The sequence below is a fragment of the Coloeus monedula genome (assembly GCF_965178545.1).
Source record: "Coloeus monedula genome assembly, chromosome: 27".
NCBI classification, from domain to species: domain Eukaryota; kingdom Metazoa; phylum Chordata; class Aves; order Passeriformes; family Corvidae; genus Coloeus; species Coloeus monedula.
This window is the reverse complement of record NC_138807.1, coordinates 2,376,276-2,403,263: the sequence shown is the minus strand read 5'-3', so window position 1 is coordinate 2,403,263 and position 26,988 is coordinate 2,376,276. Positions and strand designations below refer to the sequence as shown.

The following is a 26,988-nucleotide window of genomic DNA, read 5'->3' as shown; positions in this document are numbered from 1 at the left end:
CCTTTCTCGTCCCTTCACAAACTGCTCTCCAGGCTCCCTCATCCCTCATCTTCCTCAGAATGACCCCTTTCACAGGATGCTCCCCTTATCTCTCAAAACTGCCCCTCAGGAATTGCTCCTCTTTGCCCCCCTCAGTTGATCCTTAGGGAATCACCATTATCTCCCAAATTGGTTCTCAAAGATTGCTCCTGTCACTCCCCCACACTGTTCCTCAGGGAGCCATCCCCTTATCCCTCAAAACTGCCCCTCAGGGATTGCTTCCCTCACCCCCTGCCCCGCCTCATTGCTCCGCAGGGAATCACTCCCTTTTCCTTGCTCCTCAGAGATGGCCCCTTTCAGGGATGTGCCTTCATCTTCCTCAGGGATCGTCCCCTCATCCCCAAAACTGCCCCTCAAAGATTGCTCCTCTTGCCGCCCCCCTCCACGTTGCTCCTCAGGGAAATGCTCCCTTATCCTCAAAACTGTCCCTCAGGTTTGGCCCCTCATCATCTTCAGGGATTACTCCCTCATGGATCATCCCTTTACTCCCCCTCAGGGATCACCCCCTCATTCCCAAAACCGTCCCACAGGGACTGACCCTCACCTCCTCAAGGGTTGCCCCCTTTGTCCCACAAACTGCCCCTCAGGGATAGTCCCCATCCTTTTCAGGGACCAGCCCTTCAGGAATCATCCCTTACTCTCCCTAACGGACCCCCCCCTCATCCCCCAAACTGTCCCCAGGGATCGCCCACCAAAATTGCCCCTCTCACTCCTCCACACTGGTTCCTCAGGGTCTCATCCCCTTGTGCCCCGAAACTGCCCCTCAGGGATTGCTCCCCTATGTTGCTCGTCGGGAAAATGCCCCTTTCCCCTCAAAAGTGCCCCTCAGGGATCGCCCCCTCATCCCCAAAACTGCCCCTCAGGAATGGACTCTCATCCTCCTCAAGGATCGCCCCCTCTGGAATCACCCCCTTAGGGATCACCCCCTCACTTTCCCTCGCATCGCCCTCCATCCTCGCCCTCCATCCTCCCCCTCCGTGCCGGCCCCGCCCGCCGCCCCACGCCCTCTCCCCGCCCCGCCACCGCCTCCGCTGCTCCCCCCGTGCCCGGCCGGCGGCGGCGCCCGCCCCATGCGCCGCTGCTGCCCGGCGCTCTGCATCCGCACCGCCATCGACGCCACCGCCATCGACGCCACCGCCGACATCTCCGCCGCCCTCGCCCCCGTCCCCGTCCCGCCCGCCGCCGTGTCCCGCCCGCCGCTGCTGGTGCTGGTGCTGCTGCAGCGCCGCCCCGCGCCGCCCGCCCCCGCGGCCCCGCCGCACAAGATGGCGGCCGGAGGGAGCGGCGGCCCCGGCGGCCTCTCCTCCTCCTGCCCGCAGCCGCCGCCGCCCCCGCCGGGCAACGGGGCCGCGGCCGCCGCCTGCACCAACGGCGCGCCCGCCTCGCCGCCCGGCCTCACCTACAACCAGAGCGGCGCCGCCAACCCGCCGGCGGCCAGTGGAGGCGTGGGGGGCCCGGCGGCAGCGGGGGCGGCGGGGGCGGCTGGCGGGGCGGGCGGTCCCGGCGGGGCGCTGCAGCGGGAGCCGGTGTACAACTGGCAGGCGACGAAGCCGACGGTACAGGAGCGGTTCGCGTTCCTCTTCAACAACGAGGTGCTCAGCGACGTGCACTTCCTGGTGGGGAAGGGCCGCGGCTCCCAGCGCATCCCGGCGCACAGGTGGGGCGGGGGGCGCGGGGGTCCCACGCGTGGGGAGCTGGGAGTGCGGGAGGGATGTGGGGTGTGGGGTGTGGGGGGACCCAGCCCCATGGCCCTGCGGGGTGACCGCGGGTCCCGGGCCTCGGGAGGGTCGTAGGGGCCGGCCCGATGGCCCTGGGGGCGTCCCCTCACGCCCCCCCCCACTGATAAAAGGGAATTGCCCGTTTATTTGACAAAACTGCCCCTCAGGCATCGCTGCTCCTCCCGTCAGGGATCACCCTCTCATCCCCCAAACTGCCCTTCGAGGATTGCTCGTCTTGCCCCCACGTTATCCCCTGAGGGAATTGCTCCCTTATTGCCTCGGGGAATTGCCTCTTTATCCCCTTCACTTCCCATCAGAGATTGCTCTCCTCACCCCTCTACGTTGCTCCTCAGGGAATCACTCCCTTATCCCCCAAAACTGCTTCTCGGTGATTGTTCCCTTTGCTCCCTCATGTTCTTCTCAGGGAATTGCCCCCTTATCCCCTGAAACTGCCCTTCAGGGATTGCTCCTCAGGGAGTGTCTCCTTATTCTCAGAACTGTTTCTCAGGGATGGCCCCTCATCCTCTTCAGGGATGATCCCTTTACCCTCCCTCAGGGATCGCCCCTCATCCCCAAAACTGCCCCTCAGAGATGGCCCTGAGAGGGCTGTGGGCTCTCCTGCAGCCTCGGGGGGTGATGTGCCATCGAGTGGGGTACAGGGGTGCAGGGTTTGGGCTGCTGCACCTCCCATGTGAAGAGAGACAAGACGGTCACATAACTGCACCCCACATTTCACCCCCTGCTCAGGGGCACGTCCTGAGCTCAGGACCCCCATTGTGGCCAGTCAGCGTCGCCCCAGATCTCTCCCAGCCCTTGGGTCAGTGTCATGCCTCTCCTCACGGTCACCAGCCCAGGATGGGTCCAGGGTTTGGGTGAGAGTATTTTTTCCAGAGGGATGATGTGAGTGGGGCAGGCACAGCACTGAAAACCCCAAATCCCTGGATCTCGCTTGGAAGTAATCGTTGGTTTTAGTGGGAAGTGGAGGAGAGGAGGAATAATCTCCCAGGCCACTTGATCCCTGCTGACAGTGATCAGTGAGAGCACTGGGAATGGAAATGAAAGAACAGTGCTTTGAGAACCCAAATTTCAGGAACAACATTTTAATTTTAAAATGACCTTTATCGAATCTTTCCTGAAGCCCTGTATTTTGGGGGTTAATCCACTACCATAAGGAGCTGGAAGAGCTTTGTTGAGAATGACACCTGGGCCTGAGTAACCCATGCAGGGTTTGCTTAAGGCTGAGCTGCCATTTAAGAATTTGCAGCTCAGAGGAGCTGGGAATCGCCTCCACCTGGATGATGCGGATCTGACGTGGCTGACTGACATTTGGCTGGTTCCTTGGGGGAGCTCTGGTGAATCCATGTGTGCCACCCTCTTCCCCCTACCCTGGGAAGGGCCTCCCAGGGAAGAGCTCAGAGATGGAACCAACTTTAACTGGGTGAGGGAGGTTCCTTGGTGTTCCTGGAAGTGGTGCTTGGCAAAGGGAGCTTTGCTCCAAATGGTTTCAAACTATTGCTTTTCTCCGAAGTGCTCACATTCCTGGAAGTTTCATCTTCAGATTTCCCCCTTCTCTCTCGCTTTCCAAACAAACCACACTTGTTCTAGGCTGGTTTGAGTGTTTAGGGTGTCAGCTTTGCTCTTTAATAATTTGAAGTTTAATTAGTATTTGGGTAAGCTTGCTCCTGTCCTGAGAACTAGGCTTGCTGGGTGGGGACAGGTGATGTTCAGCCCAGAAATAAATGTAAAATAAATGAAGCTTTGAAAAAAAAAAAAAAATTGGGCCCAAAGTGAGATGCTGCTTAATTGCTCTGAAATTCATCTGGTGCTCTGGGTGGTAAAGATAGAATGGTGTGACATCCCATCTAAGGATTCTAGAGGTTTTAGTAAAACTTGTCCGTGTGATGTTACAGTTGGGATATCCTGGTGATTCATGGAGTACTGTGGTTATTTCAGAAACAAGAGAGCTTAAAATAAAAGCACCCAGACCCCTTCTGTGCTCAGTTCTCCCACAGCAGCTTAACAGCAGAAGATACTTTGTGCTGGAATTGAGTTGCAAAGCAACTGTGAGTTCCATTGGAGAAGTGCTGTTTTGCTTCAGCGACCAGGGAGGTGTTGGTGCTTTGTCAGATGTCTGAAATCATAAAATCACAGAGTTATTAAGGTTGAAAAAGACCTTTAAGATCATCAAGTCCAACCATCATCCCAGAAGCACTAAACCATGTCCCCAAGTGCCACATCCACAGGTTTTTTTAACATTTCCAGGGATGGTGATTCCACCACCGCTCTGGGCAGCCCATTCCAGTGCTTTACAAATTTTTCTGTAAAGAAATTTTCCCTAATATCTCATCTAAGCCTCCCCTGGCACAATAGTGTACAGCTCCCAGGTAGTCTGGTTTAATTGTGTAAATTTTCAGACCAAGCCAGCTACAAAGTGTGATTGCAGGAGGAGCAACTCCTAAATAGGGTTCTTGGACAGCTCCTCTTGTTGCCTTGAGGAGTGGTCTGCAGCATCCTACCTGTCATCCTTGGTATGACTTCATGGTGTGCTAGGAATGGCTTTGTCAGCAGACTGGGAAGCACAAATAATCCGAGAGATGCAGTCCTGTGGGAGCTGGAAGTGATGGTGCAGGTCATCCTGGTCAGGCTTCTCCAGGATGGAGCCAAGGGGATATGGAGGGTTTGTAGGTTGAGGTAATGAAGTGGCGTGTGCCCAGTGAGGACAGCTGATGTTGTCCACAGGTGCTGGTACAAGGAAGAGGTTTCTGACACAGCTGTAGGTTCAGGTGTGTTTCTGAGTGTGCCTGGCAAATTCAGTTAATGGCCTTAATCTGAAAGGAGGAGACATTTAGATTAGATATCAGGAAGGAATTCTTTCTTGTGAGGATGGTGAGGCCCTGGTTGCCCAGAGCAGCTGTGGCTGCCCCTGGATCCCTGGAAATGTCCAAGGCCAGGCTGGACGGGGCTTGGAGCAGCCTGGGATAGTGGAAGGTGTCCCTGCCCATGGCAGGGGGTGGCACTGGATGGCTTTAAGGTCCCTTCCCACCCAAGCCAGTCTGGGATTCTGTGGCTCAGCAGTTCATATCAAGCCGCAGAGACAGACAAAAGAAACTTCACAGAGCAACTAAGAGCAAGCATTCATTTTGTGTGTGAGAGCCAGTTTGTAGATAAAAGGTGTAAATGAGCTGGACTGAAGGGTTGCCTGTCCAAGCATCTGCAGCCCTGAGAACATCAGGTGTTTTCCACCTGGAGGAGGCTCCAGACCCTGTGGAAGTTCCTTGCCTACTCTGGAGCAGGCCCTGTCTCTGAGCCTGGAGCTCGTTCCCTCTTGCTGCTGAATCAGCCACAAAGAAGACGGGATGGCCTTAATATTTTTCAATGTCAAGGCTGGGCCGAGCAGCTGCCTTGAAGCTTCACGGCGCCAGCATGACCAAGGTCAACACATTGATTAGACCCAGCAGTAAGAGGGAAGGGCTTTTTGTCTTTCCAGATCTGCTTCATTGAGCACAATATCAATGAGATTAGAAATGTCTAAACCTCATCAGCCAGAAGCTGGATGGGTGTCATAATTAAACTTGTTAATTGGCCAGAAAACAGGGCCCGAGAGTGAGCAGGGCAAGTGTGTGGGGATGCAACCCTGTGTGTGCTCCAGCCAGGGAGATCTAGAGTTTGGAGACAGCCTGAGTAATACTTCGGCTGTTGTTTCCAGAAGTCTCTTCTGAGCCCATCCTGTCTTTTCTTGGACGTGTATTCACTCGCAGTTCCTGCAGCGTCGTGTGCCGAGGTGTCCCATGGCTCCTGCTCCTGGGCAGGGCTGCTCCTGCCTCCTGCTCCTTTTGCCTGGGGTCTGCATCCTCTGCAGCCAGCACACAATCATCACCATCAGCTTCTCATCACCTACGGTGTCATCGAGCTCCAGCACGTCACGTGTTGCTCTGTTCCTGTGCCAGCTCTTCTGGAATAGATATTTTAAGGTTTCTCCGCAGTGGCGCGGATGGAGGAGGGAGCTGGTGCAGCAGCAGTGGGGTAGTTGTGGGTTTTGAGTGGTTTCTTTTATTATTGGTGTTACTGCAGTGCCTAGAAAGGGAGCAGCACTGGTGGGCGTGCAGATGAAACCAGGTGACGAGTGGAGGTGCCAAGGTGAACATGAAGTGGTGAAAGTTGTGGTAGGAAGCAAAATAGCAGAAGGAGACATTTGCTTGCAAGCCCTCGACAGCCTGTGGAGTCAGCTTTGGATCCTTTTGAAGAGAAATCAAATTATTATCCTCAAGGAAGTTCCTGTGACTCTTATTGCTGAAAGTCAGTTTACTTTGGCTCTTCCTGGTGCAAAGGGAATGAGGAGAAATCAGGTGTTACTTTCTTAGTTCTTCTGTTTCTGCTGATTTCTCTGCCTCCTTTCAGTAGTCCACTCTGTTTTGGCCACGGAAGTGTTTAAAAATAACCCTCTGCTGGATTTTCCCATCTGAAACAAGCCCCATCTCTTCCTTCTGCAGACCTGCATGGTTGGGGAAAGCTGGTGGATCGTGTGGGAGGAATGGTGTGCATCCCTGCTTTTCCTGGAGTGTCTTCAGAGCAGCTTTAAATGTTCTTTTTAGGAAGAGTAAGAAAACACTGGAGAGAGAGAGATTTTCTTATGTTGATTACGTTCTCTTAAAACTTCAAATGTGGAGTCCTGTGTTTCTCTGGTACCTCCTGGGATCCTATTAGGGCTCAGCAGTTTACAAAATCCAACTGATTTGTCCCCGACTGAAATGGAAGCAAACATTTGAGAGAATGCCCTTTTCAAATAGCTTCTGAAAGCTCTTGCTCGTTGAGTACCTATACTGTGCTGGCTGTGAGAATGAAAATTTGAGAGTGCAATTAATATATGTTAATTTTTAGTATCAGACAAAGCCAGCGATTGTTTTGCCACCATCGCTGCTTTTGGAGGAACAAGGATTTTTGTTTCATCTGGCAATTCTGGTATTGTGAGGAAGGTTTTTATTTGTTCTTGACATTTTTCTTGAGAATGGTTTGACAGAAATATGCATGTGTGTACTTTTTTGTAGCCACTGTGGTTTGTCCCGAGCTCCCTGAGCCCATCAGGAACAATAAGCCGGCTCGTCAGCCAAACTCCGTCACAGCAAACGAGCCTGGCACATCCATGGAGCTTCACTCCATTGTATCCCTAGGAAGCCTCCTCTGGATGGGAGGGGAGTGAAAATGAAAGCATTGTTTAAATGGAAATTTCCTACTTCTAAAAGGTCATTTCCTACTAAATCTGACTGAAAATTCCCCCTTAGTGCTGGACTTTCCTTGGGCTGGAGGTTTCATGGCCCCATGCCTGCTGTCTTGTATGGATTTCTGCCTACAGTTCTTGCTGCTTCTCTGGAAGTGTGCATCACACCACTGAAGCAAGAGTCTGGAGTATTCCAGCTTTTTCCTTTTCCTAGTTGGTGGAGAAGTGGTTGTAGTCATCTGCTGCAGCCTGGGCTGCTCTGCTGCCCCACACTGCTGAGCTATGACCTTCAGTTTAACTTCATGGAGCTGCATGCTGGCAGACACCAGGAATCCTTCATGGCAAAAGCTCATCTCTGCATTTTTGAACAAGAAAGTTCTCAAAATGGCTAAGTCCTGAGGCAGGTACAGCAGCTTAAATACACTCAGGCCCCTCAGCAGCCCAGGTCTGGGCCTCCTCCTAAAACAGGAGATGTTGTCTATTGGGGGGGAATCATCTTCTTTGCTGAGATATAATTTTTGGTCTCAAACCTGTTTTGTGCAAGTTCCTGCTTCCAGTCTCTTTAGAGCCGATAACGTTCTTCTCAGTGCCAGTAATTACCATGTAACCTTCCAGCAGTGCTGAAGGGTTTGTGTGCTGGTTTGCTCCTAGGGAGGTTTGTTCTTCCCTCTGGGCTAAGCCCAGAGCAGGTTATCCATGGAAGGACTCAGCAAAATGCCTGGGGAGGGCAGCTCCCGTGCCAGGGATTGGGATCTGCAGCTCCTGGTGCTGCTGCTGGTGCAATTTTGTGTTTTGGGAGCTTGCTCTGCCATCACCAAAGATGTGTGCCTAGGTCTGGGGAAGAGGATGAGGAGTGTGCAGTGGCAAGTTTTCCGTAAGTGTTTCCAGTAGGTGACTGTGGGGAATTGCAGCAAGACTTGGGCTCTGTTTACTGAAAGAACTCGAACTCCTTATCTTTGCTGTTTCTTTGCTTCTCAACCTCAGGATGATACATAGGCTCCTACAGGAGCTCTGCAAAACAGCCATGTGTATTCTATTCCAAAATTCCCAAAACCTGGCCTTTGGGGAACCATTACTGTGCTGTATTCCAGGACAGAGCTCAGAGAGAAGTTCCTTGCAGCTTTGGTGCTTTGCAGTCCAGGAGCAGCCAGCCTGACCCTCCCTGCTCTTGCAAAACACTTTTGCTTTAACTCCACGAATGATTTGCTTTCCCTGAGGGTGGTTTTGGGGATTAGCAACCAGCCTGGGATTTTTTTGGAATATAAATATGATTTAACATAAGGTTTTATTTGCATGTTTGTTTTTTCCACGTTAGGTTCGTGCTGGCCGTGGGCAGCGCCGTCTTCGATGCGATGTTTAATGGTGGGATGGCCACAACCTCAACAGAGATTGAGCTGCCTGACGTGGAGCCTGCTGCCTTCCTAGCTCTGCTCAAGTAAGCTGCTTCTAAAGCACAGGATAACTGGGATGCACGGATTTAGTGTAGAAAATAATGTTTTTAATGAAAGCAGGGAAGTATTTGTAGAGTGGAGACTGTTAACTTCCAAAATAAAATGCCTCTTTGATCTGTTCAAGGGTATTTAAATGCTGGTGTTAAATCCCTGCTTTCCTGGGTAAGAGTCTAGTGTAGCTACTGCATAAATATATATATATAATATTGGCCATTGTCTTACAGATCCTTATTCATTAATTGGTTTGGTTTCATCCAAATGCTCTTTGAGAGAGGAGGGGAAAAGTGATCCTCTGAAAGCTCTGTAAGTTACAAATACTTGGAGCTTGTTTAGGTTATGAACAAGTTGTAACAGGTAAGCAGGGGTATGCAATAAATGTCAGCCATTCCATGTGGTAGCACCCTTTGTGTGGGTTTTATTCCTCTTTTGGAGAGCTGGATTTGAATTTACATTTCCAGTGTGCGTTGCAAGTCTGTGTGCTGGAAGAGGAGGAAGGGGCTGTAATGTCCTATTCACCAATTCCTTTAAGCTCGGCTGGTGCTGTACAACATCCAGCAGCAGTCCTGAATGGATGCTGGAAAGTCATTGTCCTGTTTCTATAGGATTTCTGTAACCTACTTCCAGGGGTTTCCAGTCCTGTGCTCTTGACATGTTCCCCCCTTGCTTCCTATTGGGAGCAGTGACTATATATAGCTCTGGCACACTTTTTGCTTTACCTTCAGAAAGTGCTTTGGTCATGCCTGTGCTGTCTTGGAATATTTTAAAATTGATCTGGGCTAGAATGAAAGGCCAGAAATAATTGGGAGCCCCGAGCCCCCTCCCCTTTGGCTCGCTTTAAACCAGACATCAGCATGTGGGGAATCCCTCTAATTGGTGTGTGCCTATCAGCCATGTGGATCTCTCTGGAGTGCAGAGCTTGTAACTATCTTTAAGTCTTAGTGAGGCCCAAATGTCCAGTGAACTGGAGGCAAAAATCCTGGTTTTTCCCTGCCAGTGCTGAGATTTCAGCACTTAATTAAACAGAGGGATTTCAGAAGAGACCCATCATCTCAAAAGACAAAGTGATGAGTTTAGGTGGATTTCAACAGAAATATTTATATTTTTTTATGGAAGAAGTCGTTGGTGGATTACCTCAGTGCCTTGGAGCTTGCAGTTATGCTGCAGTAGCTGTGCCCATGGTCTAGTGACATCTTGGGTGCTTAAATCTAGAACTGAACTTCTAAATTGTTTTCAAAATGCTCAGAGCTTAAATGTGCCGGAGGAAGTTTGGGTGCTGCTTTCTAGGAGAAAACTGCCCAAGTATGTGGTATGTGTTCCTGGAGTAAAACCAATCCCTCCAAACACTGATCTGGAATGGCAGCTGATCCTTACATGTGTCTCTGGACTTGGTCCAAGCCATGATCTAATGCTGTAGGATCAGGAGCTAATCCAGGGACAAAGTGCCCATCCTGAATGTTCTGCTGTAGGTCCCATCTGGATGCTGGATTGTGATAGAGTTCATGGGCTAGTGACCTTTAATAGTTCTGCTGTAATCGTGGAAGAAATTATTTTTCATTATTATTATTATTTTCATGTTAACCCAAAGATAAGAACACTTCTGATTGTCTGGGGTTAGTCTAAATGTTTTTTTTTTAAATTGATACTGGGCTTTTGCACAGTTTGAGCCTCTCTTGTTGTCCCTCTTAGCACACACTGGACTGTGGTAATCAGAAATAATGACACATCCCTGCAGTAAACAAATAATTGGTTTTAGAGCCACTGTGTGCTTTTGATCTTGGAATAGAAAGGATTGCTCAGTGCAAATGGGGCTGGGATGTGTGCAAAATACACTGGTGAACCTGTGGCCTGATGCTGCTATTGACAAATGTCCTGGAGCAGCACAAAAGCCTGCTTTCAGCAGTGAGAGTGCTTCCCTTCCTGTGGATCCCACTGTTGATGCTTCCCTGAATGGCATCCTGGTCCTCTCTAGCTGGAGGAGCAGGAGTTCCTCTGCTGCAGATGGGAATGCTGTCTGGCATTCCCCTGGAAGAGCCCTGCTGCTGCGTGAAGCTTCCAGGAACAGCAGCCACACAACCTGCTGCTGCTGTGTCCCCTTCAGAGAAATGCAGAGCAAGAAATTGCTGGAGTTTCCAAAATATCCTGTGGAATAGGAATGCCAAGCACAGTTAACACAATATCACATCTCTGTGCTTTGTGCCTGTGAGATCCTGACTGGCAAACTGCTCCACTGGTTAAAGGAAATACAGTAAACAAAAACTCTGCATGGGCTGTTCAGCCTGGGCAAGAGAAGGCTCCAGGGTGAGCTCAGAGCCCCTTGCAGGGCCTAAAGGGGCTCCAGGAGAGCTGCAGAGGGACTGGGGACAAGGCATGGAGGGACAGGAGCCAGGGAATGGCTTCCCAGTGCCAGAGGGCAGGGCTGGATGGGATCTTGGGCAGGAATTGTTCCCTGGGAGGGTGGGCAGGCCCTGGCACAGGGTGCCCAGAGCAGCTGGGGCTGCCCCTGGATCCCTGGCAGTGTCCAAGGCCAGGCTGGGCAGGGTTTGGAGTAACCTGTGGAAAGTGTCCCTGCCCATGGCAGGGCTGGAACAAGACAGTCTTTTAAGGTCCCTTCCAAGCCAAACCAGTCTCGGATTCTGTGAAAAGGACTAACACCAGTGTGTCACTGGTTTTACTGAGCTCAGCCTCTCAGTTCCTGCTGTCTCTGGTCAGTGAGTTCAGGTATGAGGGGGTTCAGTCAGGTTTCCTAGGAAGACCTTTGTTTTTCAGATCGTGAATCTACTTCCTTGTTTTGGCCTAACAGTGAAGGCTGGTGCTTTGCTGCAGCATGGCAGTCCTTGTTTTTCACTGCAACTAACTCTTTCTTTATGCTGAAGTTACATTGTGAGCTGTGCCATGAAATGAAACAGTTCAATCTATAAAGTGATGAGAAAGGGGAGTGTGGGTAAAGCACCTTGTGCAGTGGATGGATACATCTGAGTGCTTCTCAGCACTTCTGAATTAGTACTGTAGAATGGAGTTTCTCTTCTGAGGGAGACAGGCAAGGTTGAGTTTTTGTCCTTGTTTATTCTAATTGAACAGCCAAAAAAAAGAATTTTAAGGGGTATTCTTGGCCAGAGACTGTTTTAGCCTGGTGTAAGTGGCAGGCTAAGAGCTCACTGGTGGTGGGATGCAAGGCAGCTTGAGCTGCTTCAGTGGAAATCCCAGCTGTTAGAAGTTATACTGTAAAATGTCTGTTACAAAAAAAAAGAAAAAAAAAAATCTTCTTCTTGGTAAAGCAGTCAGTGGAAAGGATGTGAAAACCCTTCTATCTCCCCAGTAGAGGAAATAGACCAGGATGATGGGCAGAGGCACAAACATGTTTTCTATGAATTGCTGGGGTCTTACTCTGTAACCTTAATTCACCACAGCAATATTTGTTTGCGTGTTTTCAGATTTCTTTATTCAGACGAAGTTCAGATCGGACCAGAGACTGTTATGACAACACTTTACACAGCTAAGAAATATGCAGTTCCAGCCCTTGAAGCTCATTGTGTGGAGTTCCTTAAAAAAAACCTCCGAGCAGACAATGCATTCATGCTGTTAACTCAGGTGAGTTTGTGATCATCTGCTTTCAGCAAGGTCCAGCACAGTCAGAAAACAGGAGTTTTCTGGGTGTTACAGTTGATCATCCAAAGTGGAGCAGTTCTGGGTTGTTTTGAATTCTTCCTCACATGAGTCCAGCACTGCTGAGCAGGTTCTTAGAAAGAACAATAAAACACAGCAAACGTTGCTGCTGTTTCAGATCTTTCTGTTTCACTGTGGCAGGTGGTTCCTTCCAGAGTGTGAGCTGGGGATGGAGTTAACAGGGTGGAAAGATTTCATCTGCCAAGAAGGAAAGTGGAATGAGAGGATTTCCATGTGTTACAGAATCAGGACTGGTAATGCTGAGCTTTCTCTCAGTGCTGTGTCTGGCTGCTCAGACATTCCTTGAAGGACTTTTGTGCACCCCCTGAAGTGGGGGTGAAAGAAAACTTTTTCATGAGTGCTTTGGTTTATTTTCCTGGGAGAGGAGCAAGGTGCTCTCTTCCTCAGCCTGTTGCAGCTCAGCCTCCTGCACTGAAGGCTCACAGACCCAGTGTGTCAGAGCAGCTGTTCCTTGGCCCTGCGTCTGATCCAGTCTCTGAGGGTTGGGCTCCTCCACCTTCCATTTGACTCTTGAAGCAGCAAAGTAGGAGACAGTGTTCACAACTTCTGCTTAGGTTGGAAAAAATCAGACTTTGCATCCAGGTTGATTAAATGAGCATCACTGTCCTTCTCATTTCCCACCCCTATCTTCTCTCTCTGGTCCCTGCCACTCTCTTGGACAGCTGATGCCATGTTGGTGACATCCACAGTGCTGTCACCTGTATGGGGGAGTCTGGCACTGCCAGGGACACCCTGTTCTGGGTGCCTGTCTTGCCCAGCATTCCTGTCTGCTGGATTATTCCCCCTTGTCAGGAGTACAGGTATCTCAGGTTCTGGCTGTAGGTACCATGTGGGTGGCAGTGGCTACACCAGCAGTTTTGCAGATATTGAAGCAGTGCTGGCCTGAAGCAGCCACTGCTGAGCTCTTTGCTCAGGATTAGACTGGGATTTTTTTTTTCAGTTTGAATATTTGGACCCGTTCTCAAAGTAGTTCCATGTCACACTGCTGTTGTAGGCACTTGTCTCACTGCTTGGGTTCAGCTACTGCTGCAACACTCCATGGCCTTCTTTACACATCCTCTTTAATCTGGCCCCTTTCTGCGTGCCATGAGCAAATGAGGCAGCCCCTGGGATGTGGAGGGATCCACTCTGCACTTCCCAGATGCAGATTCAGGACTTGAAGGCTCTTGATTGGGCGATGGCAGCCAAATCTGTGCTCCTGTCTGATGCATGGTAGGACGACTGCAGCTCCTTGGCTGCAGCTCTCCCGTCCGTTGGGTTCAGCAGCTGCAATCTGAAAGATCAGGAGCTGTTAGCCAAGGGCTGGGAACAGATATTTCCCATAGGCTGAAGTTTTGGGGAGGCATCTTAGGCTAGCCATTGCCTCATGATGGGTTTGAGGTGTTGGGTTTTGGTGGTATTCCTTATGCAGAGGTTTTTTGTGGCTTCCTGTGTCTCTGCACTTGAGTTTGTAGCTTTGGCAAGGTAGTATTTAGGTTTATGGTGACTTTCTTACAGGTCGCATAGGTCCTTCTTTGGCAAAGGAAGAAGTTTTCCTTGTGTTTCAGGTGCCAAAACCAAAATACTGCCTGGCACTCTTATCAGTGTCACTGAGGTGGGTGAAATGCCAGAAGGGGAAAGGCTTTCCTGATTCCTTTTGTTTGTGGCTTGTCCATTCTGATTAATCATCAGTGGTGATTCCCATCTAGTTTTATGTTCATTGTTGCTCTGTATCTAGTCTGAGATGTTTGAGGTAGGTGTTGTTTGAGAAATGTGCCTGATCTCAATGACTGGCTGCACCTCACTGAAAGGATCTCTTCTCACAAACCTCGTGTTTCTGGTCCTGCACTGTGAAAACCTGCCTGTTTTCTGCTTTCACTGCATCAAGCCAACAACCTCTTCAGTAAATTACAGACCTGACATAATCTTGTACAAGGCATTGCACAATAGCCTTAAGATCATGGACCTGAGATCTGAGGTAGAGCCCCAAACCTCCTTTTGTGTGTGTCTGCCCCATCTGCTGGTCCAGCAGCTGTGTCACTGTCTGTCTCAAGCAACTGCTGATCAGTGGCAGAAATATCAGAGGCAAGCAGCTTTCCTAAATGATTGTGCCTCGTAGAGAGCAGTGATCCTCTTTCATGCCAGACGTACATCCAAGTGTCACTTTGATCAGCAAGGAAATAAAGCTTGCCTGGAGCTGCTGTGGGGGAGAGCTCTGCAAGAGTAATGAAAGTCCTCACGTGTCCAAAGAGCCACTACAGTAGTAAAGTCTGAGTCAGTCACAGCTCTTGATGCCAAGAGTGGAAAGGCACTGGCAGCCCTCCAGCCCCTGGAGCAGGTGACAACTGCTGAAGTTTCCCTGGGCCCTGAGAAATTGTTGTTTCAGCTTCTTGAGGTCTCAGTGCAAAGGTTGGCCTTGCTGAGCTCTGCATCCCACAAGCAGGGGTGAAGCAGAAGATGCTTGAAGGTGCCTCCTGAGTGATGGAACTCCCAGCCCAAAACATGAGTTTTAAACCTTACCTGTGGCAGCGAGTTCAAGTCCTGGTGTATTCTTGTTAGGTGTAATGTCAATGCAGTTCCTTCATAAACAACAAAACCAAAGCACTGGAAGTAAGAGGTCATTTAGTGTTTTTTGTGTGTTCCACCCCATTTCTTCTTACACTGGGTACAGGGCTGGTAACACGTGGCAGTCCAGGGTGGTCTGAAGCGGCAGCAAAATTGTTACAAGACTTAAGCTGAGCAGAGAAATTCTGAGCAGCTCTGCAGGCTGTGTGCAGGCTTTGCTTGGAATAGTAACCTATTTTGGGACAAATTCTTTAAGGTAACTGGATTAGAGTAGCTGTTTCTGTGGAAAACATGGAAATGCACTAAGCAGGCTGTGTATCCTGCAGGGCTCCCCAGGACACACAGGCACTGCTGCTGCAGCTTTTTTGCTAATACACGAGATCAGTGTGGCTGTTCTTACAGAATAAGCTGCCTCTGCATTATTCCTAGAGCAAGCAGGCCTGGAGTCATTGGGCAAAGCTTTCTTGTAAATAGAAGAATGATGTAAAAATTGCCCATGCTCAGCTGACAGGGTCAGTATGGTGCTAGAAAGCACGATCGGTGCCTGCACCCAGGCCCTGTTAGAACAAAGACGTGCCTGAAGACACGCACAGCTGAACCAGGGCTGCTGCCAAACACAGAATTTTCTAGTGTTTGCCTTGTCATGCTTAACTGCTTGTGAAAGGCCCAGTGGATTCCTGGTGCAGTCAGGCATGGTATTGCTAATGAAGATGGGCTGTGGCAGGGGAAGGGGGGTTCTGTGTAAACTTTAAAATACTGTTTCTGTTAATGATGCTCTCTCCTGCCTAGGCCCGGCTGTTTGATGAGCCCCAGCTGGCCAGCCTGTGCCTGGAGAACATAGACAAGAACACCTCAGATGCCATCAATGCAGAGGGGTTTACAGACATTGACCTGGGTAAGCTCTTTTCCACCCCTCCCTCTCTCTCCCTGCTTTCATAACCAGCTTGTCTCCAAAGTTGTTACAGGTTAATGCTTGGCACTTTGTGGCTTGGCTTTTCTGGAGCAATCAGTTGAACAGTCTCTGGCACAAAGTGGCTGGAGACAGGGAATTTGCCAGAGTTTGCTGCCTTGCCTGCAGAAATACCCTGGAATCTGCTTACTTTGGTGCAAGTTGAGTTTTCTGGGCATGACATAAAGCCCGTTTCCTGTGTTGATGTTGGCAGGTTTTGGGTGAGTGTAAACTTGCCTTTTTTTGTAGAGTTGGCTTTGTTCCCCAAGTCTTTGTCAGGTTTTGGAGTTAAAAAGGTGTTGTGCTTTTGGAAGCAAGAACTGGCTATTTTAATTACCATCTGCAGTTTCCAAACTTGCTGGGCACAGTTAATGAACATTAAAATTCAGGCTTTAACCTTCTTCTAATGAGATGGGCTGTGGAGGTAAGGCACGGGTCACCTTCTGGCTTTCATACTGCTTGTTTCATCCAAATTTGACGTCAAGCAAGTTGCAGTTCATCCTCCTGCACTTGCATTTACATGCCAATTAAATGGGCTCTGTTTGCTGCTCCAGTGAGTTCCTTGCTGATGGAACACACAGATAAATCTTCCTCAGAGGCTGCAGGCAGCACTTTTGGGAGATGCTGTTGGTTCAGCCGCTTCCTCTTCTACCTTGGTTGTGCAGGGGGTACTCCTGACGAGGTGAAAGGGGCTGATTTGGGGTTAGAGCCTGAAGTTGTGCCTGTTGTCCTGCCCTGCAGACACGCTGGTGGCAGTGCTGGAGAGGGACACCCTGGGGATCCGGGAGGTTCGCCTGTTCAATGCCGTGGTGCGCTGGTCGGAGGCCGAGTGTCAGCGGCAGCAGCTCCAGGTGATTCCAGAGAACAAGCGGAAGGTTCTGGGCAAAGCTCTCTCCCTTATCCGCTTCCCACTGATGACTATTGAGGAGTTTGCAGCAGGTAACTCAACAAAGGTGTTTCTGGCAATCCTGGTCTTTGCTTTTCCTCAGCTAAGTCACGTGAAAGAGGGTTTTCTCTGTGTATCTTGTAGTAATTCAAATATGAGATTCCCCTACATTCCTCCCTATTTTCCCTCATTCTCCCCCATTCTCCCCCAAAAAGGGGCTTAAAAGAAGGCTGGAAAGGGACATTTCATAAGGGTGTGGAGTGACAGGACAAGGGGGAATGGCCCCCTGAAGGAGGGCAGGGTTAGACTGGATATCAGGAGAAAATTCTGTATTGTAAGGGTGTGAGGCCCTGGCACAGGGTGCCCAGAGCAGCTGTGACGCCCCTGGATCCCTGGCAGTGCCCAAGGCCAGGCTGGACATTGGGGCTTGGAGCAGCCTGGGACAGTGGGAGGTGTCCCTGCCCATGGCAGGGGTGGCACTGGATGGGCTTTGAGGTCCCTTCCAACACTATGCTGTGATTCTATGATTACAAAATTTACTGTCTAAATGCCATTTCCATCCATGCTCATTCATTCATTTTAAAGCCTGTGGTGCTCCCCTGGGAGAGCAGGGGGATCACAGCTGTGTTTGCTCTCACAGCGTGGTTGGGTGGTTACTGTCCCGTTCAGCTGAGAGCAAAGATCCAAACTGGGGTTCACCTGCTCCCCTTTCCAGCCATCCCGAGCATTTAAACTACACAAAGCTAATGGAGTCGCAAATAATTGCTGTTGATCATAGCCTGTTCCCAAAGAGAAATGGGGATGTTTCTCCCCATCCTCTGCCTGTGGTGGTGTTGGCCCTGTCCTGCCAATGCTGTTCAGAACAGAGCCCCATATCTGCAAAACTTTGAAAACGTTCTTTGAGCTGAAGGCTTGATGTTGTTTAGTCTGTGTCTCAAAGCATTTTTCAAGTTTACATTAAGATCTTGATCTACAGAGATGTCTCGCTCATTTCACAGCTTGGACTATAGATTGCCTTGTTTTGTTTTCACTGCCTGTTGTCTTTGACTTCATCCTCTGGTGATTCCCCGGGGATTGGAAGCTGGCAATCAGCTTAACTAGTTTTCATGCTAAAAAGACACAGTGGAGCCATTTTCCAAACTGCAGCTTGTTTCAGGCTACAGTGCTGTGTACACAGAAGCAAACAGGGGCACTGACCCCCTTCCTTTGCAGGTCACTTCTCAGGGCAGCTTGGCGTCAGCTGGTCAGTCCTTAATGTCCCTGTTCCCATGTAAGGAGGGCTGTAGTAAGGAGAAAATCGGTGCTTCAGACTTGGTCCCCACTCTCTGTCCTGTCACAGCTGTGACGTGGCCTTAGGGATGTGGATTTCTTGGGAAGGAGCTCGCTTAGTGAAGCAGAGATATTTGTATTTTTCTGCAGATCCCGTTTCTTTCAACCCTTCCTTGCAACTTTGTATCATTCTCTCACTGGAAGGAAAGTGTTAATTTTGGCCTGTTTGGGTTGCAGGCTTTGAGCTGGGAATGCTGGTGCCCCTCCCCATGTTGTCTGTCACAAACTGCCTGTCCCCCTTGTACCTTTGTGCTTTAAGAGAAATTCTTATGTTTTCTCCATCCACTTTAACCTAAAAGGTGAACAAAGCCCCCAAACCTGAGGAACTGCAAAGATCAGCTGTTCCTTAAACAAGGAATTAACTTGGAATTCCTTCAGCTTTGTCTTTCTTCTGAGTGACTCTGATTTCTGTGGTGATGACAGCAGAGGCAGGAGAGGGAAACCTTTCCCTTCCACACCCCTCTCTCCCAAAAGCCAAAAAAGAGGGAATTTTACAGCAGTGGTTTCACCAGTTTACTGTATAATCTGGTATCAAATGTGGGGTTTTGCATGAAGATGTTTTAACTGGCAAATGTGTCCCTCCCTCCCCTTAGAGCAGGTAATTTGAAACATTGCAGAAGTGAGTTGCAGCAACACGGGATAAGTTCAGACACGATCAATGAGGCTGATTTTTTGCTGAACAAAGTATCCAAAAGCTCATTTAAGTTTGAGGAGTCAACTTCCTTGAATTCATGAGTCTCTCCCCATTGCAGCATTGGACCAGGATATGTCTGGGTAACATCATGCTGAATTTAACCAGCTACAAGTAGTTTTGGACCTAGGAGTAGCTGGGCATTTGATCCCCACATTAAAGAGCCTTTAACTGCTGTTGTTTCCCCAGTACTCAGTGGTCTTGTTTCTGTTCAAAGCCTTGTGCAAACAGAGCTGTAGAGAGGCTTTTGAGTCTTAGGCTGACGGACTAATTTTTATCCAGTTTCACTTTTGAAAGTGTTTGAAGTCATTTGCAAAGATTGAGTTTAGCATCACTGAGTTGGTTGCCCAGAAGTGTCCAGGGCCAGATTGGATGGGGCATGAAACACCCTGAGATAGTGGATGGTGTCCCTGCCCATGGCAGGGGGTGGCACTGGATGAGCTTTAAGGTCCCTTCCACTCCAAACTGCTCTGTGATTCTGTGATCACTTTGGAAAAAATGTCTTGTTACTGGAGAAAAGATGAGAACATGCTCCAACTCTTACTAAAATAATTAGCATTTTCTCCAAGGTTCTACAATAAAGGTATTAAAATGCAAAATGTGGGTTAAATGCCTGAAGGAATGAGCTGAACCACCTTGGTCTTGAGTAAAAATACTCTTAAACTTTTTGAGTTGGTGGTAACTGGGTGACAGTCCCTCTCTCTCGTCCTCATGGTCTTCCATCGTGTCTGAACCACCGGTGTGCATGTATGGAAATCCCTGTCTCTTAGCAGTGTTATTTCCAGAGGGAGCGGGGCAAGGATCAGCTGCATGCTTTTGGGTTTTTTTTGGTAGCCCAGTGCATTTGGGCTCCACAGAGCTGGGCACTTAATCACAGTTCCATGTTCCATGAAAGCTCTGCAGCCCAGGACTGCCATGTGGATAAAGGGCAGCACCTTTGGGATTTAATGTCCTGATGCACCACTGGGATCCCATCTGTGATGGGGGTTTAGCCTGCTCCCAGCTGCAAGTCAGGCTTGTTTCCCCATGAAAATCCCAGAGGGATTCCTTCTGGCTGTGCAGTTTTGAGGCCCATAAGATCAGAAGGATCCAAAGCTGTTGGAGAGTGTCCAAAGGAGGGACACGGAGCTGGGGAAGGGTCTGAGGAGCGGCTGAGGGCACTTGGCTCGTTCAGCTGCAGCAGAGGAGACTGAGGGGAGGCTCCTGGGGGCTGCAGCTCCTCCCGAGGGGAGGCGGAGGGGCAGGGGCTGAGCTCTGCTCTGCGACAGGGACAGGAGCCCAGGGAACGGCTGGAGCTGGGTCAGGGCTGGCCATGGAGCTCAGGGAAAGGTTCTTCCCCCCGAGGCTGCTGGGCACTGCCCAGGCTCCCCAGGGAATGGGCCCGGCCCCGAGGCTGCCAGAGCTGCAGGAGCGTTTGGACAGCGCTCTCAGGGATGCCCAGGCTGGGGTTGTTGGGGTGTCTGTGCAGGGCCAGGGCTGGATCAATGATCCCTGAGGGTCCCTCCTGACATGGATATTCCAGGACTCTGTGGTTCCCTAAGGCTGACGGCATCTCCACTTTCCTCCCCTGTGCAGGGCCTGCCCAGTCGGGGATCCTGACGGACCGGGAGGTGGTGAGCCTGTTCCTGCACTTCACCGTGAACCCGAAGCCGCGGGTGGAGTTCATCGACCGGCCCCGGTGCTGCCTGCGGGGCAAGGAGTGCAGCATCAGCCGCTTCCAGCAGGTGGAGAGCCGCTGGGGGTACAGTGGGACGAGTGACAGGATCAGGTCAGCTCTCGCGCTCATTCCCACCCCTGGACTGGTGTTCCTGAGCTTTCCACTGCTCTAGCTCTAAACACGCGAGATTCTGTGCTAGACCCTGACTTTCCACCGTGTCAGCCCCACAGGGAAGGTGTTTTGCTGGGCAGAACCACCCCCTGATGCACTGACCTGCACATTGCTGCCACTTTGCATCTCTGTTGGCAAAGGTTTCCAGAAAACATGGCCCCCCAGCACAGGCCCCTGGAAAGGGAGGGAAGTGACCCCTGCAGCTATAGGGACACATAAATAAGGAGTCACCAGTTGTCCCCCCTCCATGCTCTGTGGGGGACAACTGCTCCATCAGGTTGGTTCCCTGCTCTAGGTGTCAGTGTGGCTTGTTGAAGCCCCTTAACCTCTCCTGGTTGGGATTAAGTTCTGCTGACACCCAGTTTGTTCAGACCTGAGCTTGTGGAGAACCAGCAGAGCCCAGTCATGGTGAAAGGGACTGGCAGGTGTGGCTGGCAAATGGTGCTTTGCAAGGCTTGTGGGGCCAAGGAATGAGAGCAAGACAGGAGGGAGTCAGGAAGCCTTGGTTCTTTCCTGATACATGTTTGGTGGAAGGGGGACTCCCAGCAGTGTAGCTCTTCACAGTTTCTGAGATGGTTCTGTTTCACTGGAGCTGTTGGTGGGATCCTCTGGTCTGTTCAACCCCAGCAGTGGGAACTGCTGCCAGTTCCAAACACTTCCTGTTCTCGCCTTGAACGCTCACAGACCTTTTTGAGCTTGGGTTTGACTTCAGGTTCAGCCTCTGCAGCATCAGGGTCAGTTCCAACACGGAATGTTCCATGCTGGCTGCAGAGCAGAGGCTTCCAGCCTGCCCCAGGTGTTTGTTCTGGAAATACAACAGAGCTAAAAGACTTGGTGGACGGATGAAGAAATGCTGTTGGCAGCTTGGCAGCACTGAGGCTTCTGCTGCCTGAGAAGGTGGAGCTGTAGTGGGGTAAATATCCTTCCCCTTCTTCCTTGGGCAGCAGGGATTCCTGCACCCAGGAGTCACTGAATCCTTATTTCTGCTCTTGGTAAATTTGGAATGCAGCAAATACCCAGCAGCACATGAACAATTCCCCAGGGCTCAGCAGTGAAATACCCAGTGGCACTTGAGTGGTGTTCGCTGGACAGAGCACTGTGAGGTGGGCACTGTTCCCTGCTCCCAGGCTGCCCTGCCTGGGCCTGGCGGGCGTTTGGGATGCTGATGTTTTGCCACAACTTGGAAACACTTCCTGAGCCTGGACCCTAAAATTTGGTGATGGGATTGTGCAGCTTTGTGTTTTCACACAAGCCCACTGGGCCAGTCAAAGGTGTGAGTGTGCAGCTGATGGTTTCTGTGCAGGGTTTCACCTCTTAGTAAGGGCTGCACTTAAATCTGTATAGGTTTGCTTAAATCACAGATGTAAAATCAACACAAGTGGAGATACCTGTGTATCAGCTTTGTACTGGAGCAATACAGGAGTGGCAAGTTTGGACTGACTTCCCTGCTCTGTTCCTGCAGGTTCTCAGTAAACAAAAGGATATTTGTAGTTGGGTTTGGATTATACGGATCCATACACGGGCCAACGGATTACCAAGTAAATATACAGGTAATGCTCTCAGCTGCCTTAAAAATCCTGGCTGTTTTAGGGGCTGACAAACACGTTTTAGTGAACCTGCAACAAAACCTGAAGTTCAGAGGGACTGTGTGTGTCCCTGGGCAGGGGGGCTGGCAGATGTAGCAAGGGCCAGATGGGGCACTGGGGATCAGAAGGATTATTGCTCTTGATTTTATTGCACGTCACTGCAGCACCTCTCCCGGGCTGCTCCCAGCTTTGGGGCAGTTGGGAGGCAGTTTATGAAGAAGCTGTGCATGATTTCCCACCCCAAGCAGCCTGAGGGAGGCTCAGTTGTCTCAAGCCCATCGTGATCTTGTCCAAAGAGCAGGTGGATCCTGTGGATCCTGTGTGCCTGGTCTGGGTGCACGTGTGTCACCCCACTCTGGGTCACTGGAGGAGGACTGTCCCCAGGAGAGTTACTGCAGCACACGGGGCTGGTGTGATGGGCACAGGCTGTCAGCATTTCTTCCTTGATTGTCAGGGCTCATCCTGCTGCCCTGAGCTCTTGGGGGAGAAGGGTCTAAGCACAGTGTGGGCCTGCAGCACTCTGCCAGCCTGGGGGTGAGGAGGGGGTGTCCTGTGCTGTCTGGGACTTGAGCCCACAGCTCTGTGGTGAGCTCAGAGGGGCCCAGAGCAGCTGTGGCTGCCCCATCCCTGGAAGTTCATGTCCAGGATGCGGCTTGGAGCAACCTGGGATAGTGGGTGGCATCCCTGCCTGTGGCAGGGGGTTGGAGATGGATGATCCTTAAAGCCCCTCCCAACCCAGATGTGGGATTCTGCAGTTCTGATCATAGTGATCACTGAGGAAGGACATGAGTAATGGACAGTGCAGTCATCACAGGGCTGGGCAATCTGGGAGTGCCTGGGGCTCAGCCCAGCGCGGGGGCACACTCGTGGGCAGGGCTGGCAGTGCCTAACCCTGCAGGTGAAAGCCTGACCCTGTGTTGCAGATCATCCACACGGACAGCAACACGGTCCTGGGGCAGAACGACACCGGCTTCAGCTGTGACGGATCGTCCAACACCTTCCGGGTCATGTTCAAGGAGCCTGTGGAGATTTTACCCAACGTCAACTACACAGCCTGTGCTACTCTAAAGGTACCACACGGGGTGGGGTGAGGTGCAGGCAGGTGAGGGCACCTGCTGTAGGTCTTCAGTGCAACCTGGGCCTTGCTCTGTGTCCTTCGAGGCCAGTGGTACAATCTCCAGGGTCTCTGTGTGACCTGGTGCTGCCATGAGCTTGTTCACCACCAGCATTCAGAGCTGGTTTTTGACTTGTCTCACAGCCCTGAACAGGTGTTTCTCTGAGGAGGGGATGGGGTGATTTTTTGGTGTGTACAGCTGAGCTGTCAGTTCTGCAGGTGTGTAATCCAGAGCCTGCTGCAGTGGCCTCAAAAAGTTCATATTTAGCTGTTGAGACCTGGTTAAATTAGTGCTAAGTTCTGATAGAGATGAGATTGAGCTCAGAATACCTGAGGTGCAAATCCAGGAGGAAAAGGGAGGAACTGAGATCTCCAAAGCTCCGAACCCACCAGAGAGCCTGGGCAGCAGCAGGGTCCTGACCTGTTCTTGTCTTCCGTGACCCCCACAGGGTCCAGATTCCCACTATGGAACCAAAGGACTGCGCAAAGTGATCCATGAATCACCAACAACGGGAGCCAAAACCTGCTTTACATTCTGTTACGCGGCTGGGAACAACAACGGCACCTCCGTGGAGGATGGACAAATCCCAGAGATCATCTTCTACACATAGTGCTGCTGCCCAGCCCAACCTGGACTCGACTCTTCCCCATCACCTCCCAAACGAAATCTCTGGCTGAGTTTGACCACACCAATTGGAGCCACACTAGCCAAAGGTCTCAGTGAAATCATTTCAAAGCTCATGTTCTGCCTTGTGCTAGTGCTGCTGCTGCTCTCAGGTGCCAGGCCAGCTGGTGTCCCAGTGCAGACCAGCTGGTGTCCCAGTGCAGGCCAGCTGGTGTCCCAGTACCATTCGTAGGTTGTCTGTGGCTTGTTGTTTTTCACCTCCTGATTAACCCTATCTAACAACGTGCGTTTTTTGGACTGTAATGAATGTAGATGCTTTTCCACCAGTCAGAAGCGAGGCAACAAGTGGCTCTGGTTGTGGTTTCACTTGCCATGAGGAGATGGTCCTGCAGACAGACTCGGTCAGGGCTGGGTAGCCCCTGCTCTGCTCCAGCTCAGCAGTCCAGGCCAGACTGCAGGGCTTGGCCAGCCCGTGTCCGGCACCTTCCCTCCCTGCCAGCAGCCTCAGCACACACAGCCGCCTTCAGAAGTCATGGGAAGTGGCCTTTTCCCTGAGGCTTTGCTGTTCCAGCACTACACAGGCTTGGAGACCTCAAACCTGAGCTCCTCCGGAGGGACCGTGGCGTTTTCCTGCCCTCCTCACTGATCTGTGACAATCTTCACCTCGGGCAGTTGGTGACAGCGAGGTGACCTCCCTACAGCGTGGGAAGGGGCAGCAGCCTGGCCAGGAGGGCCCTCCTGCATTCTGAGTCCCCATGGTGCTGCTTCCAAACCCCTGGCACGTTCCAGGCGCTGGGTGATGCTCAGCTCACCCCTGAGCAGCCCCAGCTCTGGTTATTACTGGTCGTTGTCCTCTGCAGAGTGCCAGGGTTTGTCGGTTGAAGCAGAAGGGCACCTGCCTCACCTGTTCCCAGGCAGCCCTACAGTTTCCATGCACGTTTCCATGCGTTTCCCTCTGTTCCTGTGCATTGCTGCCCCGTCCCTGCTGCCTTGATGGAAGCAGGAAGAGAGGCTGGATGTGCACCTGCCTGTTACCTATAATGCAGCAGCTGGACAAGGATTTACCAAACGGTTCAGGAAAACGTGGAATATTCTCTGTGCTGGTGTGTGTTTGCACACTGCCTGTTGGCCAGGCACAGGAGGGAGATCACAACCATCACCTGGTGAGCTGTGGAGCCCTTGAAGACACCCCTTGTACCCGTTCAGGGCCAGCTGCTGGTCCCCGTGGCTGTCACAGAGAGGGTGGCTGGTGCTGGGCTGCCTGACCAGTCCCACCCTCACTGCCCACAAGTGAAGACCACGAGACTCTTCCTCCCCTCCTCTGCAGAGGAAGCTGGAGTTAAGCTCAGCCTGGCAGTGAGACTGGAGCCACCAGAGTCTGCAGGGCACTGGCTGGGGTGGTGCTGCCTCAGGGCCCCTTCTCCGACCTCCTGCTCCAGCACACAGAGCCATTGCCACTCTCTGGGAGCTGCTGCCTCTGGATTTCACTGCTGGAAGTCGAAACCTGGCCGTCCTTGGCTGGAGCACGGCTTCTCCTCCTCCTGCTGCCCCAGCCAGGATCCTGGGGCTGTGCTGGCTGGAGTCTCCTCCTCAGCTGTGCAGCAGCAGCCTGGGAATGCCCTGAACCTCCTCACCAGTAGCTGTTAGAGATGCCCAGAGCGTGTTCCATGCTCCAGGGTGATGGTGTGAGCTGTGTGTTGTCAGCCTGCTTCCAGGTGGCATGGTTCTAATATGGCCAGTACTAAAAAAATAGAAAAAACCCCAACCCTGGGTCCATGACTTGGTGACTGAACCCGACTCTGTGCAATGCAAACAGTGTTGTGAGATGGATTCACAGCCCAGGCTCCGTGTCCGTCGGGGTGTCCGTGACTGTGCCCGCTCCTGTCACCATCCCTCCCCCAAAGGTGGTGGGACTGTCACTGCTGGCCCCGTGCTGGGGCCTGCACCTTCCCCGGGGGCTCTGATCTGGGTTCTGCACCTCGGGACATCAGGTACAGGTGGAAATAGTGGAATAATTGGAATTTGAGAGAAGCAGAGCAGTGCACTTGGCTCTGGGAAGAGCGGGGCTCAGACTGGCCCTGCCCAGCTGCAGTGGGTGCCTCCCGCTGGCTGCTCCCTGGAAGTTCTGTTCTCACTGTTCTTTTGTGATGCAAATTCTCTTCCCAAATCCCACCTTCCTGCCCTCCGCGTGTGGGGCAGGTCTGGCAGCTTGCCCTGTCACGGAGGGAGAGGAGTCAAACTCTGAACTACACCTGAGCAATTTCTGTTCTTACAGCTTTCCCGCAGTTTGATGCAATTCCGGCTTTTGTAGATAGATGAATGTAATTCCTTGTTGGACATGCCTGTTCCCAGAAGTATGAGCCATTCTGTTGTACCACGTCACCTTCCGAGCAGAGCGGGCCCGGCCCGGCTCCTGTGCTATTTGATGAATGTATCCGATGCTCTCGTCCCGTGTTCACACTCTGCTTTTGGCCAGCTTTGTGATTTGTAAATAGGAAAACAATAAAGACATCGAGGTTGTCTTTCCGAAGTTTCTTTGTGATGGGAGGAGAATGATGGCCACTGGAATGGTGGAGGGGAAATCTGGGCCAAGCTGGCTCCTGGCCCATCTCCCACAGCCTGGGGTGTGGGGTTCTCAGCTTCCCCATCCATGGAGTGTGGGATGAGCTGGATCCTCAGGAATCCTGAAGCCCAGCAGTCACCAGAGGTGGTAGTTGGAGGGCAGCAGGGTGGCACAGAGTGGGCACACTCTGGTCTTTGTGATGTCATTTTATGACTGAATTTCTTGAACCTTAATTGGAGGTTTTTGACAATTAAATGCACTAAAAGCTGCCTCAGCCTTTGCAGGGACCAGTCCAGGCCTGGGGGGGAAAGGCAGCTCCTGTGCCCTGTGATTCACAGCACAGAGAGGCTGGGGGGGCTGCTGGAGCAGGGGCGAGGGCTGGGCTCACTCAGCACCGCGGGGCCACCAGAGCCCTGCCCTGGCCCTGCCCTTTGCCTGCAGGGAACAGCGGGGCCGTGGTGAACGTGAGCCCCTGGGCAAGGGGCAGCTTCCCAGCGCTGCAGATTCTGCTGGAGCTCATCCTCGGGGCCCTGCAGTGCCAGGGGGAGTCCAGCCCGCCCCGGCCTGTCTGGGGCTCTCACCCTGCCCACACGGTGCTGGAGCCTCGGCCGGATCATGCTGGGCTCAGCACAATGTCCTGGCCTTCCTCCTCCTCCTCGTCCTCAGCCAAGGGCTCCCGCAGCTCCCGGACCCGGCTCTGGGCTGTGTCCTCTTTCCAAGCGCTGCCCCTGCTGGAACACGGCTCCAGCTGGGAATTACCCTCCTG

General features: G+C 51.6%; 1 protein-coding gene across 1 annotated transcript; it reads left to right on the top strand.

Annotated features, from left to right (window-relative positions):
- Positions 1–1,106: 1,106 nt before the first annotated feature.
- On the top strand, positions 1,107–26,189 carry BTBD2 (BTB domain containing 2). Its single transcript, XM_082297777.1, has 9 exons — positions 1,107–1,696; positions 8,288–8,407; positions 11,855–12,011; positions 15,441–15,546; positions 16,342–16,539; positions 20,082–20,274; positions 21,797–21,884; positions 22,844–22,990; positions 23,484–26,189. The coding sequence occupies exons 1-9, from the start codon at positions 1,110–1,112 to the stop codon at positions 23,643–23,645; spliced, it is 1,758 nt and encodes a 585-aa protein (XP_082153903.1). The 5' UTR covers positions 1,107–1,109; the 3' UTR covers positions 23,646–26,189.
- Positions 26,190–26,988: the final 799 nt, after the last annotated feature.